This window comes from Venturia canescens, chromosome 1, assembly GCF_019457755.1.
Source record: "Venturia canescens isolate UGA chromosome 1, ASM1945775v1, whole genome shotgun sequence".
In the NCBI taxonomy this organism is placed as follows: Eukaryota; Metazoa; Arthropoda; class Insecta; order Hymenoptera; family Ichneumonidae; genus Venturia; species Venturia canescens.
Window position 1 is genome coordinate 10,449,543 of NC_057421.1, and position 16,865 is coordinate 10,466,407.

At 34.8% G+C, this 16,865-nt stretch overlaps 4 protein-coding genes across 11 annotated transcripts; 1 reads left to right on the forward strand and 3 right to left on the reverse strand.

Annotated features, from left to right (window-relative positions):
* Positions 1–2,614, reverse strand: LOC122415701 (protein YIPF1). The gene is made up of 4 exons (XM_043428070.1): positions 1,996–2,614; positions 914–1,299; positions 471–648; positions 1–379 (listed from the first exon to the last, which is right to left on the reverse strand). The coding sequence occupies exons 1-4, from the start codon at positions 2,204–2,206 to the stop codon at positions 186–188; spliced, it is 969 nt and encodes a 322-aa protein (XP_043284005.1). The 5' UTR covers positions 2,207–2,614; the 3' UTR covers positions 1–185.
* On the forward strand, positions 574–16,457 carry PolE4 (DNA polymerase epsilon subunit 4). 7 transcript variants are annotated; one of them, XM_043428129.1, is made up of 3 exons: positions 574–659; positions 15,911–16,187; positions 16,257–16,457. In XM_043428129.1, the coding sequence occupies exons 2-3, from the start codon at positions 15,945–15,947 to the stop codon at positions 16,401–16,403; spliced, it is 390 nt and encodes a 129-aa protein (XP_043284064.1). In that variant the 5' UTR covers positions 574–659; positions 15,911–15,944; the 3' UTR covers positions 16,404–16,457. The 7 variants fall into 7 exon arrangements, with proteins under 7 accessions (XP_043284064.1, XP_043284075.1, XP_043284028.1 ...); XM_043428140.1 differs by lacking the exon at positions 574–659 and adding an exon at positions 14,618–14,713; XM_043428093.1 differs by lacking the exon at positions 574–659 and adding an exon at positions 14,724–15,057.
* LOC122415684 (excitatory amino acid transporter 3-like) lies at positions 2,902–5,754 on the reverse strand. The gene is made up of 9 exons (XM_043428042.1): positions 5,075–5,754; positions 4,632–4,809; positions 4,485–4,527; positions 4,373–4,412; positions 4,101–4,293; positions 3,789–4,022; positions 3,478–3,669; positions 3,273–3,407; positions 2,902–3,088 (listed from the first exon to the last, which is right to left on the reverse strand). The coding sequence occupies exons 1-9, from the start codon at positions 5,304–5,306 to the stop codon at positions 2,953–2,955; spliced, it is 1,383 nt and encodes a 460-aa protein (XP_043283977.1). The 5' UTR covers positions 5,307–5,754; the 3' UTR covers positions 2,902–2,952.
* Lkb1 (Lkb1 kinase) lies at positions 5,945–14,623 on the reverse strand. 2 transcript variants are annotated; one of them, XR_006261960.1, is made up of 7 exons: positions 14,025–14,623; positions 13,775–13,895; positions 12,780–12,965; positions 12,386–12,522; positions 11,806–12,149; positions 11,017–11,155; positions 10,247–10,379 (listed from the first exon to the last, which is right to left on the reverse strand). XR_006261960.1 is itself a non-coding variant. In XM_043428053.1 (6 exons), the coding sequence occupies exons 1-6, from the start codon at positions 14,366–14,368 to the stop codon at positions 10,216–10,218; spliced, it is 1,296 nt and encodes a 431-aa protein (XP_043283988.1). In that variant the 5' UTR covers positions 14,369–14,623; the 3' UTR covers positions 5,945–10,215. The 2 variants fall into 2 exon arrangements, 1 of the variants encoding a protein (XP_043283988.1); XM_043428053.1 differs by lacking the exon at positions 11,017–11,155 and having other exon boundaries at positions 5,945–10,379.
* Positions 16,458–16,865: the final 408 nt, after the last annotated feature.

Here is a 16,865-nt window from a genome sequence, read left to right on the forward strand (position 1 = left end):
TTTTTTCTCCGTGATTACGATTTATTTCAATAATTTCACCCATTCGTCGTGCATTTTACAAAACAAATACGTTTATTTTGGATAATAGCAAAAAAAGGAAAGAACAGCAATTGCGAGATGACAGCGGACTCGTGTTCGCGTTAATTCACTTTCAGAGTCAGTGTTGGAAGACGAAAAAATTAATATTACGTGTGATTTGACGGCGGTAAATTTGCCGCTACTTTTTTCACGTCTTCCACGATCTGAGTTGTTGCGACAGTAATTACTTCTGGAGTGGGTAAACTTTTTGAACGATCGTGGAAAAAGTACAGCTTGAAACCGGCCGCCAGCAAAAGGTGCATTCCCAATATTACAGCTACGAAGATGGGCTTTTGCTTGCCTGCAAATGTGTAAGAATGAACATTTATTTAATTCTGTAATTGAAAATTGAATTTATACTCAAATTTGGTGCCTGTATTCGTTATACGAACCGGAAATAATCGGCAGCAAAGATTGAAGCAATACTCCGCCAGAAAGTAATGTCGCAATGCAAACCAACGACCACTGTAGCCAAGTTATTTGTATGGTCCACAGAAATGCTATTGGTATATATATTGCAAGAGAGTATCCATAAAGACAGAGAAGCTCCAACATTCCAGGGGCTCTTGACTGTAAACATGGTGAGTGTTATTTCACATTGTCTATGAAGCTTATCGATTTATTTGGTCTCATACAAAAAAAAATATTTTCAAAAATTCATTAACTCAGGAAAATCTATGCAAATTGCGATATTGTCTCAAATAGCACAACATACAGGAATAGATAAAAAAGGAATCTACTTTCAAACGACCCAAACAAGAGAGAATTTCTTCCAAAACACTATTCATTGCAGTTATGTTGCTTAAAAATATCCTTCTTGCTTGGATTTACTTACTTCGATCAATTCATCGTCTGAATTTTCAGAACCATTGTTCCATTTGAGAACTCCCCAAAGAATAATAGGTAGCAACCAAGCGTATAAAAAAATGCAGGTAGCGGCGTAAGATACGAGATGAAAATCGTATTTCCAATGAAATGTTCTAGAATTTGCTGACTGAAGATAATCAGCCATATTTCCACTGATAGCTATGGCAAAGATCAAAGTGACACAAATCCAAAATGGTCCATAAAGATCTGGGTTCGGTCGGATTTGAGATATCAAATAATTGTCCGATGCATGAGGTATCATCGACCTTGTTATACGCTGCACAACTACATTTGTATCGACGTTGAAAAATTTCTGATAGTATTCTATCGTCCAAAAATTCCTTGGTGTATCATCTGTGAAGAGTAAAAAACACAGTAGCCTCTACTTTTAGCACTGTACATTTAAAAAAAATTCTTGTTCTTTCTAATGCTGATAATCCTTTAGATGTTCAAAAATACAAAACAGTTCCTTTAGCATTCAACAAAGTAACAGCATTATGGATCTCATCACATGTACTTGGGACAAGTACACTGACAGCTCTGTTGCCTGTTGAAATGTTCAAGATAAACCTCTAAATATCATAAATCATAAATATGAGAATACTGTTTGAACCGCAATTACTTTAATCTTAGGTTTTTCCTTTCTTCATATTTGATATTCTTATTTTACCAATATAGTGTGTTAGTCTATACTTGCATGTTTTTTTCAGTGATTATTAGTAATTCTCTAGATCAGAGTATCATTCGCAGAAAAATAAAATAAAAATTGATAATGAGATTTCATAATAAAACTCCGTCATGAATTCTGCAATGGAAGTTAAAAATTGTTTTATTATACCTGCATTTTTTGTCTGCATGCTTTGTCTCATTGTACTATTGGAATAATATTAATATAGAGAAACTAATGTTGCGTAGCAGTATACATTGATAAATTGGACATTGTAGTAAACATTTTTTAAAAACCACAAAATAAAAATTTGGAGTAGCCGATGCTGCTTGAATGCTGAATAACCTAAAAACGTAGCTGAATAACATTGAAAGAAATATTACCATTTTTCACACTTGGCAAATTCTCCAGTTCGTCAATAATCCCAATTCCCGTGGAATCATTGCCGAGGTTGCCAAAATTCTGTTGCTGATTCGGGGAATTGATGTCAAGCTGAGCTTGACCAGTTCCTCCTGACCGATTAATCGGTGAAAAATCTTGAAACGATATGAATTGTGAATCATCGTTCACCTTCCCGATCAGGTCGCCCTCCATTAATTCACTTTTTAATAACTAACAACGCTAATAGTTTTATACGATACAAAAAAATACGACGAATAAGAATGCGACCCCAACCTCACTTTTCCGGATTGTTTGACAAGTGTCAGAATATAAATGCCACGCGCACTAAAACGTCGCTGCGGAGTCCCTGGAGTCTGAATCAACAAGATCAACAACGCATCAACGCAATAAAGTTTTGTCGCGGTAGATCCACCTGTTTTGCGGTTTGTTTATATTTTATTCGATCAACGTTCATGAACTCGGCCGACTATAATTCTGAATTTCTGTCTTTGGCTCAGTGCGGGCATTGGAAAAATCTGAAATATCAATTTATATGTCAAGTCCCACCAAATACTTCGTTCGAATTATCTCCACCTAAATTTTTTTTCTGCATCAGGTTTTTTATCATTTCGTCATAGCAAATTCGAAAACGGAAGAATTAAAGAAAATGTACGCGTGCACAATGGTGAGACATTTCAAATGTGTAAGTGATTTTGTGAATTTTTTGATGCAATTTATTTACCAAATCATGCAAGTATAGGATTTTTATTGCAACCAAAAAATACATCTTGAGCACTCGTGTATGACGCGGCAAATATGAATTTACAGTTCGAATTTTTTTTATCAGGTATGGGTTTATTATTGTATATTATGCAAAATTGTATGCAACGGAATAAATATCCTAGAAATACTTAAGCACGAATTTTTTATTTCATTACTATATATAATATACTTCAGTTTTAAAGTAAAACGGAATTTAACGGCACTGTTGTTTCATCGAGACGCTCCAAAGCTTCCTCATTTCTCGTCAGATGAGATATGACACCAGCACCTAACGAGTCTGCTACAATATTGACAGTTGTTCGAAACCGATCACTGAAATTCAAAATAATTCCCTTAAATCTCCAAATACGTTCAAGTAAATTTCATCGAAAAGGCGTTTCATTTATTTCTCCTCATTAATATTGAATTTTTCCGAATTTTTTATGAAAACGAATAAAATGAAAACAAAACAGCGAATATGATTTTTGGAATGGAATAATAAAGAACAACGACGTACACCAGACAATCGATGGTAATAATGAGCATTACGTCAGATGCTGGTATTCCAATAGAATTGAGAACAAGAATGAGCATCATGTATCCACCGTTTGGAAGACCAGCAGCTCCAATACACGAAACCGTACACGTAATGCTACAAAACAAAAAGATCATAAGAAAAAATCTTCCAATCGTTACATGCGATTTGAAAAAATCACACTAACCTTATCGCTATTACTTTGATTAGTGAAATATCCAATCCTCTCAATTGAATAATGAACATCGCCCCGATCGTTTCATACAAAGCGATACCATCCATGTTAATAGTTGCTCCTAACGGAACTACGAATCTCGAAACTTTGCGATCAACGCCAATTCGATCGAGACACTTCAGTGTCATCGGTACCGTCGCTGTGCTATGAAAAATAATTTTTTTTTCAGTTCAACCAAAATTTCACTTGTCGCATGTCCAAATATTGAAACTATTTTTCATTTCCGGGCGTTTTTTCCGACTACTGTGCTTCTTGTTTCTGACCTGGAGGATGTTCCACACGCGGTAACGAAAGCAGGCCCAACCTTAGCCAAAATTTTAAACGGCGATTTTCTCGTGCAGACAAAATATAAAGTTGGGAGGACCACGAGGCCGTGAATGATCAGACCAAGGAATACGGTCATGACGTAGACTCCCAACCGCGTTAACATTGCTCCAATATCGTCAGTTTCCAAAATTTTTCCTGGCACAAGAAACAAAACGCCGAATGGTGCAAGCCTACGATAGAGAACGATCGTTTGTTCATTCGCTGCTCTCGAGGACAGCAGGCTTCACTAAAAAAACTGAAATTCTCACTGCGTGACTTTGTCCATCGTCATCATCATGACTCCTGAGAGGCTATCGAAAAAATGCAGCAAAGGTTTGCCCCTATTACCGATGTGACCGATGGCTATCCCCAATAACAGACTCCACATAACAAGACCCAAAATGTTGGTCCCATCGGTTTCTCGGGAAGATATTTTCCAAAAATAAATCGAATCACCATCATCTGGAAAATGGAAGAAAATGCGAACATGAGAAATTAGATAAACGAAAATCAGAGAATTGTTATTTAGTTGTCATATTACCTGAACTGGCATTTGAAGGTTCGATTAAAAATGTTTGATACTGGAGAAAATTTTCTCAAATTATAAAATCAATAAGTGAATACTCTTCTACATTGAAATGTATTTTTCGTACCTGACTCACACAGGCTGTCACTATGTTATCCGTGAATAAGTTACTGCAAATAAGTCAAATAGACACAATTACTCAAAAGCAGTTTCATGCAATCTGTAATTTTCGAGTGTCACAGCAATAAAAAATGCAAATTTAACAATAACGTACCGGAACAGGTCCAGGAAGATATCGGTCGCGATGAAGTTTTTAGAGCCTCCTGCTATCGTTGAATTGTCATTCCGATGAATTTCTCCGGGCCGTATCGTCTGGGATAAAATAACACTCAGTGTAATTCCAAGAGTAGTTGTGGCTGTGTAGTAATAGAGAGCTTTCAATCCGATTGTACCTGGAGAAAATAAATACGAAATTAGTGTGAGAAATTCCAATCCAAAAAAGGTGTTGACCAGAAGTCGATTTTTTCGAACTGCTTTGTCCATACCAAGATTTTTTTTTGTAATTTCTGCATTGACTTTCAGACCGTGGCAAAGGTCAATGATTTTTGTGATATTTTTTACGTGTAACTTTTATGAACTCGTGAAATATTTTCAAAAAATATACACAAAAAAACGAAAAAGCCAATTTTCGTTTAAATTCAGAAAAAACGGACTCACCCGATTTACTGAGATTGCAACTGGCGCTAACGATGCTAGATACAACGAGAGGAATAATAAGCATATTAACAGTGCGAAGAAAAACATCCCCAGGAAATTGGAAGAACATGATAGCACGCTCGGTCCAAGGTTGCTCGGTGAAATTTTTCAAAACTGCGCCTATCAAACCTCCGGAAAAAATGCCCACGAGTGTAGCGATCGTTAAACGATGTTCGTAACAATTTTTATTCATCGTAATTAATCGAGTGCAAAGAATTGGCTTTCAAATCACGATCGAAGCTGGGTCGACACGAAAACCGAGGAAAAAATGTTGAAATCTCGTTAGTTCAACGTGAAATTACGTTTCCACTGATCATTTCCCTACCGCACGTCTGACAGAGGAGAAAAATAATGAAGTGAAAAAATATGTTATCTCGGCAGAGCTAACAATCTGATATAAAATACTGCGTGCTACCAGGAAGAATGTCTTCGCCAGTATGAATTATTTGAAACACGATTCTTGACGACCGCATGAACACTGAACACTTGTGTGTATTTGACGACGAAACTTACATCACCAAAGTAAACATTTGTCGTCTCGTTACAAAAAATTATTGATATTGTTAATGAGAGACAAAGCGTATCGTTATTTACAGTATCAGACTAACGGATGCGTGTATACATTTTTGCTGACTCCAATTCCACGATTGTGAAAACCACACTAAACGCACATTCTAGTGGATCGAATGAGAAAAAAGATAGGGCTTATTTTCCGAGAAGAAAATTCCGGAGCATAACGTCACCGGGATTTTTCACGTCTACGATCAATTCGGCAATGAAAACTTTACAAACATTTATTCATTCGGATACTGGCGCGCTTAATTCTCATCGTTTTTCCTTTTCATCCAATTATTTCCTTTATTCTCTCATCGTTTTATTATGCCTGGTGAATACAGATACTTTTGTTTTCATTTGATGTACATGAGCATAGTAATAGTATACGTTTCGGAGTACAAATTGTGGTCGAATGATATTTTTTTACTGTTAATTCGTTGAAGATCTTGTGTACAGTCGATCGATTGAACGATTGCAAATGAACCTTTGCAATGACACTTTAAGGTTTTTTTCTTTCATTCGAATCTCGAACAATGTTGCTGGTGGTGTGCAAAATGTTTTTTTTTTTACGCAGAATTATCATTAAAATCTTAACACGCTTCGTGAAGTAGCGCAACATAGGTTAGTATAATACTTATCGATATAGATCATATCAAAACCTCTGACATGCCTTGATCCATTGATTATGATAATAAAAATAATAATGACAATCATCATAATGATAATAATATGTCCATATATCTGCTCGAAATTCTTATCGTTCGAGTCAGTTTTTTCTTTGTACTTGCACCAACAGGCCGACTCTCAATAAACGAATATTTCTATACAAGTATATCAGGCCTACCCATTGATTCGGTGCTTTTTCTCGCTGAGTTTACCGAAAAAATCAGCCAGTTTTACGTACACCTAATATATTTATATACAAATGTATATGGGACACTTCGCATCGCTTTCCCACTACCGAATTCTCACTCTTTTCCATTCATAGAGTTTTTTCATGTTTTTTTTTCCTAAAGAAATAATTCATCCGGGTTCTGAGTGGGTAATTTTGATTTTGAGTTCTTGCGCATTTCAAAGTACTGTCAGATCGAAAATGATCCAAAAAAGTTGTAATTTTTTTTCAAGCATTTTTTGAAAAACCATTTTGAAGCATAATTTTCAGCGCTTTCATTTATAGTAGCAGTTTAAAAGGAGAAAAAAGTTCGAAAACCCTCGGAAGTGCTGCTGGGTTCGCTATCACCTTGTGAATTTTCGTATTTTTCGGGCGTTTTGTTATGTGACATTAAACACTTGGAAGAATCTGTAAAACTGTAAATCTATAAAAAACGATTTCGAGAAAGGGTGAGAATTTATCAATGTGAAAGTGACGTGAAATGAGCCATACATATATATATTTATCTCGGCTCTTGGCTAGGTGGGTTATTTGACATGCAATGTAACAGTCATCAAATTTTCGTGAAATAAAAAAACAATACAGAATAACGTATGTGGCGCATCTATACGGAGATAATTAGAAAACTTTGGAGTGTTCAATCCACGTGATTAGACACTTTAATGTGGAGTCAAATTGGCCATTTTTATGCTTCTGTAAACATTAAGTTTTATTTTTGACTAACGTCCAGGAATAATTCGAACCCTAGTCGAAATTTTAGCAATTCATTCAGAAAGTTTCAACGGTTCGAGTAAATTTTCCAAACAGCTATCGAAACTTTCACACACCGTTTAGAAATGGATGTTTCGACCGACTGGATATTGAAGTCCCAGTAAAATTTTCTCAGCTGAACAATAAATTTGATTAATTTTTCATAAAAAGTTGTGTTTTGCTCCACAATAATATCGAAGAACTCATAATTGACCCCTCGTTCGTGTTACTGCACGCTAATTTATAAATTTTAGTGTTTCCCGTGCAGATGTTGTGACAAGACACGAAAAACGTGTGAGCAGTTTCATTCTTTTTGATCGAAAACTCAGACTGGCACACCTTCCCATGCCAAAAATAATTACGAGTTACATTCGATTTAGTACGGCGATGTAGCAAAAATAATTCAGATCCTGGAAACTACGTCACTAAACGTTCTCGTTTTTTCTCTTGAATTACATCACGTCAACATTTTTTTCCTTTAAAGTTATATCACTATATATAGATAATCATTAGTTTATGTATATTGTATTATTTGGAGCGTTTTCATTCCCCATATGACTCTTTTTCTTTTGTTCGAAACGATAATTTACATCCATGCACTCAAAACATTCGTCACACACTTTCGACCATCAGCGGCTCATTCGACTGTCGATATATTTCATTAAATTTTTGAATAAACGGTACAAATTGATGAAGGCAAGCGAGAATGGCACTTTACACACAGACGTATTCTCTCTTCAAATTGATTTTCCTATGTCCTTAGCTTTCTCTTTCACGCACATTTTCTCACTAACATTTTCAGCGGACTATGTCTAATTTTGCAGAATTTCAATCTTGTGAGAATAGTATATTACACACCTAGGAAGGGAAAGTAGACTGCTTCAAACCGCGGGCAGGGTGATAAGCACGCAGTTTGAAGTGGTCTAATTTCACTCCCGTGGAGTGTGTACTATTTTTCACCACACATGCACCAAAAATTCAACCTGCCGATTTCGGATAGTTGAACTTTCGGCGCATGTGTGGTGAAAATCATTTTGTCTTTCTTCCCACGAACATTATTGATGAGAAACGTTTAATTATGCGCAAAATTATAATATCGTCACTGGGCGTAGTCAATTGACTTATTGCTCGTATCATTTCGGGCTAAACGAAGATTGTAATAATAACAAAGAGAGAATAATTACCGGACGATAAATAGAATCGATGGATACACACAATCATTACGAAATGTCTGTTCGAATGTTCAAAAAAATACTCCGGATATATACATGGTTGTATATGACAAAACGAAACCGCGTGTTTCCATAAAACGATTTCCTGTCTTAAATCATCGAAAAACCCGATACAGTTTCTCATACGTAATACGAAATGTCTGGAATAATGTTTCACACACCATAGATCCCATTCTCAAAGAAAACATTGGAATCATTGCTCCCCACAAAAAATGATTCGTTTTAAAAAATGTATGCGATGCATCGTCAATTTAGAATTTTACTTTTTCTGCACAAAGATTTCATATTTTTCGTCTCTAAAATGAGAGTTTCAGTTAAATGGAAATGAGAAACATTGTTGTTGGGATCATTGACAGGACTCCTTGTACAGATGTGCTAACAAAAAAATGAGAAAAGATTCGACGACAGCACATCGGAACATAAGCACAGTTTCATCGCATATAACAATTAATACTCAAAAATTCTCAATCATTTATTGTTTGTGCTTTTTCGTTCAATCTTTTTTGTTGTCCTCCATCGTTATTACATTTGGTTTATCCGCGAAAACATTGTTCAGGGTATAATTGATAAAATCTACTAAAATTTTAACAATTTACTTAACTTAATGACAAATAACTTGGCCAATCGGTATCCTAAGAAAAGTGCTGAATACTGAGACGAATACTTGAGACTTTACGAGATAAATGAAACACCGTGAAATTGTTTACATAACTCGCGTGGGTGAGGTATGTGTATGTATTTGTTTTTTCTTGCTACCGAGTTATTCATACAAGTATTGCTCAATTTTTGTTAAATTATCATTGTTTGGTTTGAATCGTTCGTAAAAAATATACATGGATATGTAAGAGACGAGTGTGCGCGAGATGCTATAATATTAACTACAACAAACACGTTATTCTTACGCAATAATATTAATAATTTAATAGTAACAATATTTTTTTTTATAATGGCACAGGAAATGAGCGTGATATTGACGCTCATATGTTATTTATTTATTCATTTTTTTGAATTGTTTATCGATCGATTTTAGTGCGAGTGTGGATAAAGGGTACGTTTGGGGCTCCGAGCTTTGAAATTTGCGAAAAAAAAATATAGTTTTCTTCTTACAATTGATATACTTTGCCAAAAGAACAAGTTAAGTATCTCAAACGATTAATTGTTCGAAAGACTTTTGAGATGATGTGCGAAAATGTTTCGATAGGCGTACAAAAGAAAAACGTTAATGATTATTTTCTTTCTATTTGAATTTTTCAGATTTTGATTTATACATTTGCTGCCAATATCCACGAAACATTTTTAAAAATTTTTCGTCTAGGGCTTCTTAAAAATTCAATTGATGTTTTATTTTTGGCTAGTTGAATGAACCCTCTGTAAATGAACAGGGACAACTCTACAGGGAATTTACCTACTTCAACTATTTAATATTAATATCACAAACGTTTATACTCAATGCGTCCGAAGTTGTTGTGCTCGAGCTGCATCAGATGCCTCGTGGTATTCAACACTTTTCTGGATAACGACCGGGATTCTCTTTTTCCCTTTCTTTCCTTTTGTTTTTTAAATCTTCACCTTTTTTGTCTTCTAGTTTATTTTCCACATGGCGGGAACACACTCGCGACCACCGTGTCGCGAAAGTATATCTCATGACGCGTGTGCGTCGTTATTGAATTGAATCACGATGGTTTACAAGATGGAAATCTTTTGACGCTCAAACACGATATATTCTTTCGCCACCGTCTTTTCGTGTGATTAGAGCTGGATTTGTTTGGATTACTGCTACTTGATGAACTCTTTTGATCGCCACTCAATCGATCTATCTCCTGAAGTCTTCTCTCTTCTGCAAAATTATTTTATCATTTGCTTCGGTCATCAAACTTGAAATATTTTGTAATCGATGAATCATTCAATCAAAAATACTATTCCATTATTGTTTAGCAATTAAAAATTAATGCAAGCAAAAATGTGCAAAACAATTTGTGTAGTGGTTTTATAATCCTTCTTACAAGAGTTTCATTTTTTTCCGGTGTTACTACCTGATTTTTCGGTACTAAAGTGAAGAAATTGTTTTGAAAAACCTTCCAATGATTTTATTCCTTCAGAAGTTGAAGGAAAGTTTGTTGAAGAAAAGTTAGAAGTCATTTTATGTTTTCAAACATTAGTAAAAAAAATAAATAAAAAAATAGAATAGTGGCAGAAAAAAATGAAGGAGTTTTGCAGATTTCTGATCACGAGACGTGCGAATTTCACAGGTCGAACATCTTCAGGTTCGTTCATCCCTCTTTAACATGAAAGAAAAAAATAACAAGCATGACAATGGTCATATGAGATGATTGACGTTTCGCACAACACTCTGAAAGACAAATTGACAAGAGCGAAAAAAGGTACATGAGTTAGGATGAAACGAAAGAAAAAAAAAATGTGAGATTATCGCCGATAACGAAACGTGCAAACGGTGTGACAAATTAAAAAGATACCTAGATGCATAAGATTTTTTTGTCCCTCATTTCTCGAATAAACAATACGGAAGTATCTTGCTTTACAGAATGATGCAGGTTTTCGACAAGAATACTAGAAGTCGATTCGACAAAGTGCTTTCACCTTTCCTCTTATCATCTGTAAAATTAATTTCTCTAGGTAGTTAAAAGCGTCACGTGTGGCATGTGAATAATTTCTAGCGTCAGTCAGAGTCGTCAGTTCCACGAAACTTTTCAAGTATCAACTTCGTCGACGTTAGTAATGATGCAAGGAATATTAATAGAAAAAAAAGAACAAATTTCAAATCTTCAGGCAAATCATCGATGGCTGCGGTGGCCCCGAATCGTGTGGATACAAAACTTACCAGGAAACGCCGAAAGATAAGTGATCTGGGACTCACTAGTTTTTCGCGTGACCACACACTGGGAGAATAATTTTACAAAGCATCAACTATTTTTACGACTACATAATAATCAGTTATTGGGATCGAGAAATGTAAGAAATAGACCAAACGAACTAAAACACTGTAAGTAGATTTTGCATTAAATGAAAAGCCCCATAAACATATAACAACTACGATTATAAAAAATTCAAAAAGTGCTACTTGTGCGAAATATAAACATCATGAGTGTTAAAAGATAACGAAATTTACTGCTATTTTTCACATTGACATCAAATTTTGAGAATTATTTTATTTTTTATTTGCAAAAATATGCTACAACAGTGAATTCAAGTAAATATTTTGTTCGTTCTTCAAGTTATTCGTGAATTTTTGAGGTAAAACTCACCGTTCAGTTGGTGTTCCGTATAATACATTGGATCGCTATCAACGCCATAAAGATAATCCATCAAATACGGTAAAACGGTCATCGTGTGCCACTTCTGACCCTTCAAAGGAGGTATCGCAACTTCTTCCGTATCTCTCGGTGGCCAACAAATAGTCCACGGATGCCTACGGATTTCTTGAAGCGTGAATCTTTCCTCCGGGTCTTTTTGGAGCATCCCTTCGAGTAAAGACGCCAACATTTCTTCGACATCTCCTGGTATCGTGTAGTCCCCTCGTCCGATATTCTCGTAAAGTCTATAAATATTGTCACCCTCGAACGGATAGAGACCCGTCGTTATATTGTATCTGAAATATTTTTTGAATGTCGCACAATACATTTTTTCTGATAACGAAAGATTGTTGTTCTTTAATATACTTGTTGGGTCACCGATCACGAAATTAGTAAATTATACTCGAGGCTCTCAATGAAGGATAACAATAATTGCGATTTAGAATAATCGAAAAATGAAAATAATCTTCAGCTTTTTAAACAAGGTACTGATCTCCTTAACAAAAATGACAACTCCTATTACACCACTTACAATGTTACTCCGCAGCTCCATATGTCTACTTTAAAGCCAGCAAATGTTTCACATCCGTTTGCTATTTCGGGTGGTTGAAACGCTGGCGAACCCTGTCCTGTTGTGCAAGTGTCGTCTTTGGCAAACATATCCAAGGCCTGTGTAAATTCAAAAAAATTAGTTTTTCTTTACGCAGTGATAAAGTTTTGATGTTTAAGCGTGATTTTTGAAAAACGAGTAATGAACTCGAAAATGAAGTTCCTTTTGTTCTCATGTTCATTGAAATGTTGCCAATTCTTGAGTAAATTCGAAAGAGACGAGAAGTTGAAAAAAATAATTTCTCATATGTGAATAATAAAAAGCAGGGTACTGGAATTGTGCTTCTTTTTATTTATAATGAAAAATCCAAATCTACCTCTGCAACTCCAAAGTCACTGATTTTCAATGTTTGATCGAGTGTCAGTAGTAAATTTCCAGGTTTAATATCTTTATGAACTATCCCTTTGCTATGCAGATACTCCAGTCCATCCACCAACTGCGTAAAATAGCTGTGAGCTTGCCAAATTGGTAACTTTTTGCTAGGAGTACTGTCTAACATATCCTGAAAATAATATATCTATAGTACCGCATAATCAGCTAATACGAAAAAATTTTTTATAATGTCCTGATTTTTTGATTTTCATTTTATTCAAAATTTTTCATTTAGCCATTGTACAAATATTTTTTCATGGTCAGAAGTATTCAAAGGAATCATGAGAATGATTATTCATGTATTTTCAAATTCTCTGACATTAACAATGGTAATACATTTTACAACTAAAAAGTGATTGGCAAAACAAATTGTCTTATCGTTTTTTTATAATACAAGATTATGAAAAGCGGTAAATTTGAAGAGGGCCCTCACACTCCGACAGGAATGAATAGGGAGTTGATAAAACATTTTCTTCAGCATTCACCCTCTGGACTCAGTTTATGAAAATTTTCTGGGAATCAATGATAGTAATCTAAACAAATGAGTACGAGCATAAATTTTGCTCAAATTTCCCATGAAATTTTTCAATTTTGTAAAAATAAATGTCTTATTTCAAATGAATACAGAGTTGTGTTGAAAACAAATATTTAGTTAGATTAAGGAAGACTACGGTTCCCACCTTTAACAAAACCTTGATTGTCAGAAAAATTTATCAACAATAATAAAAGTTGACCGATATGAGTTTTGTTGAGTCTAAAACTTGTCACATATGCAAGAGTTTTCCATTTGGATATTATACATTATCAACATAGACAAATTTAATTATTTGTGTGACTTGTATACATTTTTTAAATTGTATCCAATCTGACCTTTGATCAAAACTGAATATTAAAAATATGATAAACCAGTTTGGAGTTTTTTATTATTTGAAATCTTACCTGCAGTCCGCAAACACAAAATTCCATTATAAGATACATTTTTTCCTTTTCATCATTGTAAAGCACATCAATTAATTGAACAACATTTTTGTGCTTCAATCTTCTCAGTAATTGTATTTCCCTGTAAAAGAAGAAAAACATCTGTAGCTTGAAAACAGTTAGGAAGAAAAATAAAGTTTGACAAATGCTGAAAAGGCAAAAAAATATGTTATCATCGTAGCAAGGAGAAACACAAAGTACAAGAGTATACCGCTGTACGTTCTGTTCTCCATTTGGTATCCTGCGTAATTTCTTCTTCTTCAATATTTTAACAGCTCTGCGACAGAGCGTCTCTGAGTCAAGAACCTCTTTAACTTTTCCATAACTACCTTCGCCCAGTACATCGCCCATTACGTATTTACCGATGAGCTTGCATCGTTTTTTTTTCTCCTCGTATATAATCTGATCAGAATCGACTCTATGGAAGAACATGTTGATGTCGTCGAGATCATAATTGGGCTCGTCGTTGATCCAAGAAACAGGCTCAATTTCATTAAATATCTCATTGTTTATCTCGTCCTCGTCCGGGTCGCATATGTTTATTCTATTGTCCATTTCTATCTCGATATTTCCTTCTGAATCGTTCGTCCTTTCCCCCCAACTACCAACAAATCACTTTAATTGATAATTGCTACCTAAGCATTGGGAAAAATTCTCAATTTATTTAACCTATAATACGACCGGCACCGGACATTCTCTTATTTTTATGTTTTTTTACGCTAAGCTTTTATTTCTACTACCGCACCTAACGTACATTAACCACACTACACACCCTACACCACAGTACCACACTATCAGCGATATATTACTCGGTCGCTTTGGCTTTGAGTTCCCCCTTTTTTTTTGTTAATTTTATTTCTTTCTTTCTCTCTAATTCTCTACGTGTTTTGTAGTAGTGTGGTAAAAATATACTGTCAAACTAGTATATGACTATGTACACTGTTGAGTCCATTTTTCCTATGGGAACATAGTACAATGTTCGTGTGTCGTGTCGTCGTGTGACGTTCACGATAGATCTATGTGTTTGATGGCTTCTTTCTCGACAATTGACCGGGAGGCTGCTGTCACGTGGTTACGAGACAACAACAATAATAGGCTTCCTTCGTTTATCGAGCTAAAATTTACTCATGACACCTTCGATTTTCTCAAATGCTTAGAAATTAGGTCAAGATTTTGAATAAATACTGAATTACGTTGGGTGTTCGGTGTCTGAACGCACGTGTGTTTTTCATTTTGTTTACACGGTAGCCAAGCAATTGCGTATATTATCTAATTTATAGGTTATGTTTCGCGGGCTCCAAGACGAGGAGTGATTTTGGTACGATCGCTATAAGATTTTATAAATATGCCTTGAGAAAAATTCAATTTGATATGGATATGGATGAAAATCACGTGGATGTAAAGTGTTTCACTGTGTATGATAAATTCTATTGCAATCTCTGATGTTAAAGACTTGGTACTTGGGCGAAACTGCACAAAATTCAATGATTTATTCAGCTTCAATCACGGTATTATGCATCCTCTACTGAAAGTTAATGCAAAAAAAATTTTTTTCGTAACCAAAAGTTTTCTATATTTCATCAGCGTAATTGTGCTCTAGTCAGGTTTGAAAAGTAATTCATCTGACCATGTATGAGAGCTTTGAAATGGTTTGCAGTTTTTCTAATAACTCTAGATCAAGGTGTTCTGAGTGCAATTAAATATTTATGAAGTAATGAAACATAATTATGACCAGTTCGAATTCTAGCAATTCTCAGTTTCTCAGTGGTTCCAAATTTTCTTAAAAAAAATCTTTTATAAAGATTTAGAGCGATTGCAACAAATTGACTATTTCCAAATGCTTGTTGTAAAAAATGCAAATATAACTGAAATTAAATTCCAATTATTTTGAATCTTAAGCAATGGATTCCTTGAAATTTGTGATGTACTGATGTGAGCTTGGCATAGAAATAAAATTTTATAGAAAATGCTTTGACCAAGAACTATTCGAAATGATATCAATTTCTGGTAAAAGTAGTATATCGAAGTATTAATATTGATAACAGAATTTTACAAAAAGTTGACAATCTTATTATAATTGAATATTTTCGTGAACAGTGCAACAACTTTGGGGATCAGTGGTCACTAAAACATGTCGAGTTTGGAATTTGACCAACTTCCTGGAGACATAAGTTTGAACGAGTCGTCTGTGAGTTCAGGGGCAGACAAGTCTCAGGAATCATTGGAGGAGCCTGAAAGTGTTCAACATGCTGATCAAGAGCAACGAGAGAAGCTTGTCAAGCTTCCCGTAGGTAGAATACGAAATATTGTAAAAATGGATCCTGATGTGAATATTGTTACCGGAGAAGCCATTTTTGCCATTACAAAATCTGTGGTAATTATATTTACTTTAAATGATTGTTATCATAAAGGACAAATGATTCAACATTGGCTCACCTTCCAGGAGCTCTTTATCGATTCGTTGGCCAAGGAAGCATACAAATATACAGCGCAAAGTAAAAAAAAAACTGTTCAGAAAAAGGATGTGGAAAGTGCGATAGATAACGTTGATGCTCTCGTTTTTCTCGAAGGAATGTTGGATTCTATGTAATAATTTTCTGTCATGTGGACTCCTTAAAATAAATATTTTTACTATATTCACAAATCTAGTGACACTGTACTGTTAAGATTTTTTTGCAAGAAAAATTATTGTGGATGGGAAATAATATCTGGTTCTGGATGTTCAAGTTTTTTTTGAGTACCACTTATTTAAAAGAAAGTTAGTGCAGCTGAGGTGACTGAGGAGCAGATTCTGGCTTTCTTAGAAACACTTCACATTTCGAGCGAACAAAAAATTACGCATTATTTTTTTACCTCTTACTTTTCTAGAACAATATAATGGTTTCAGGGAAAAGAGTGCAGAATGATTTTTACCAGAGGTAAAAATTGCACTCAAACCTAAACATTCCAAATAAAAAAATTCGGATGCAAAATCTACTGAAAAAGCTTCGAATGATCATTTTAAAAACTGTCCAGAAATTTACAAGAGCTACTAGCTTTATTAGAGAATTTG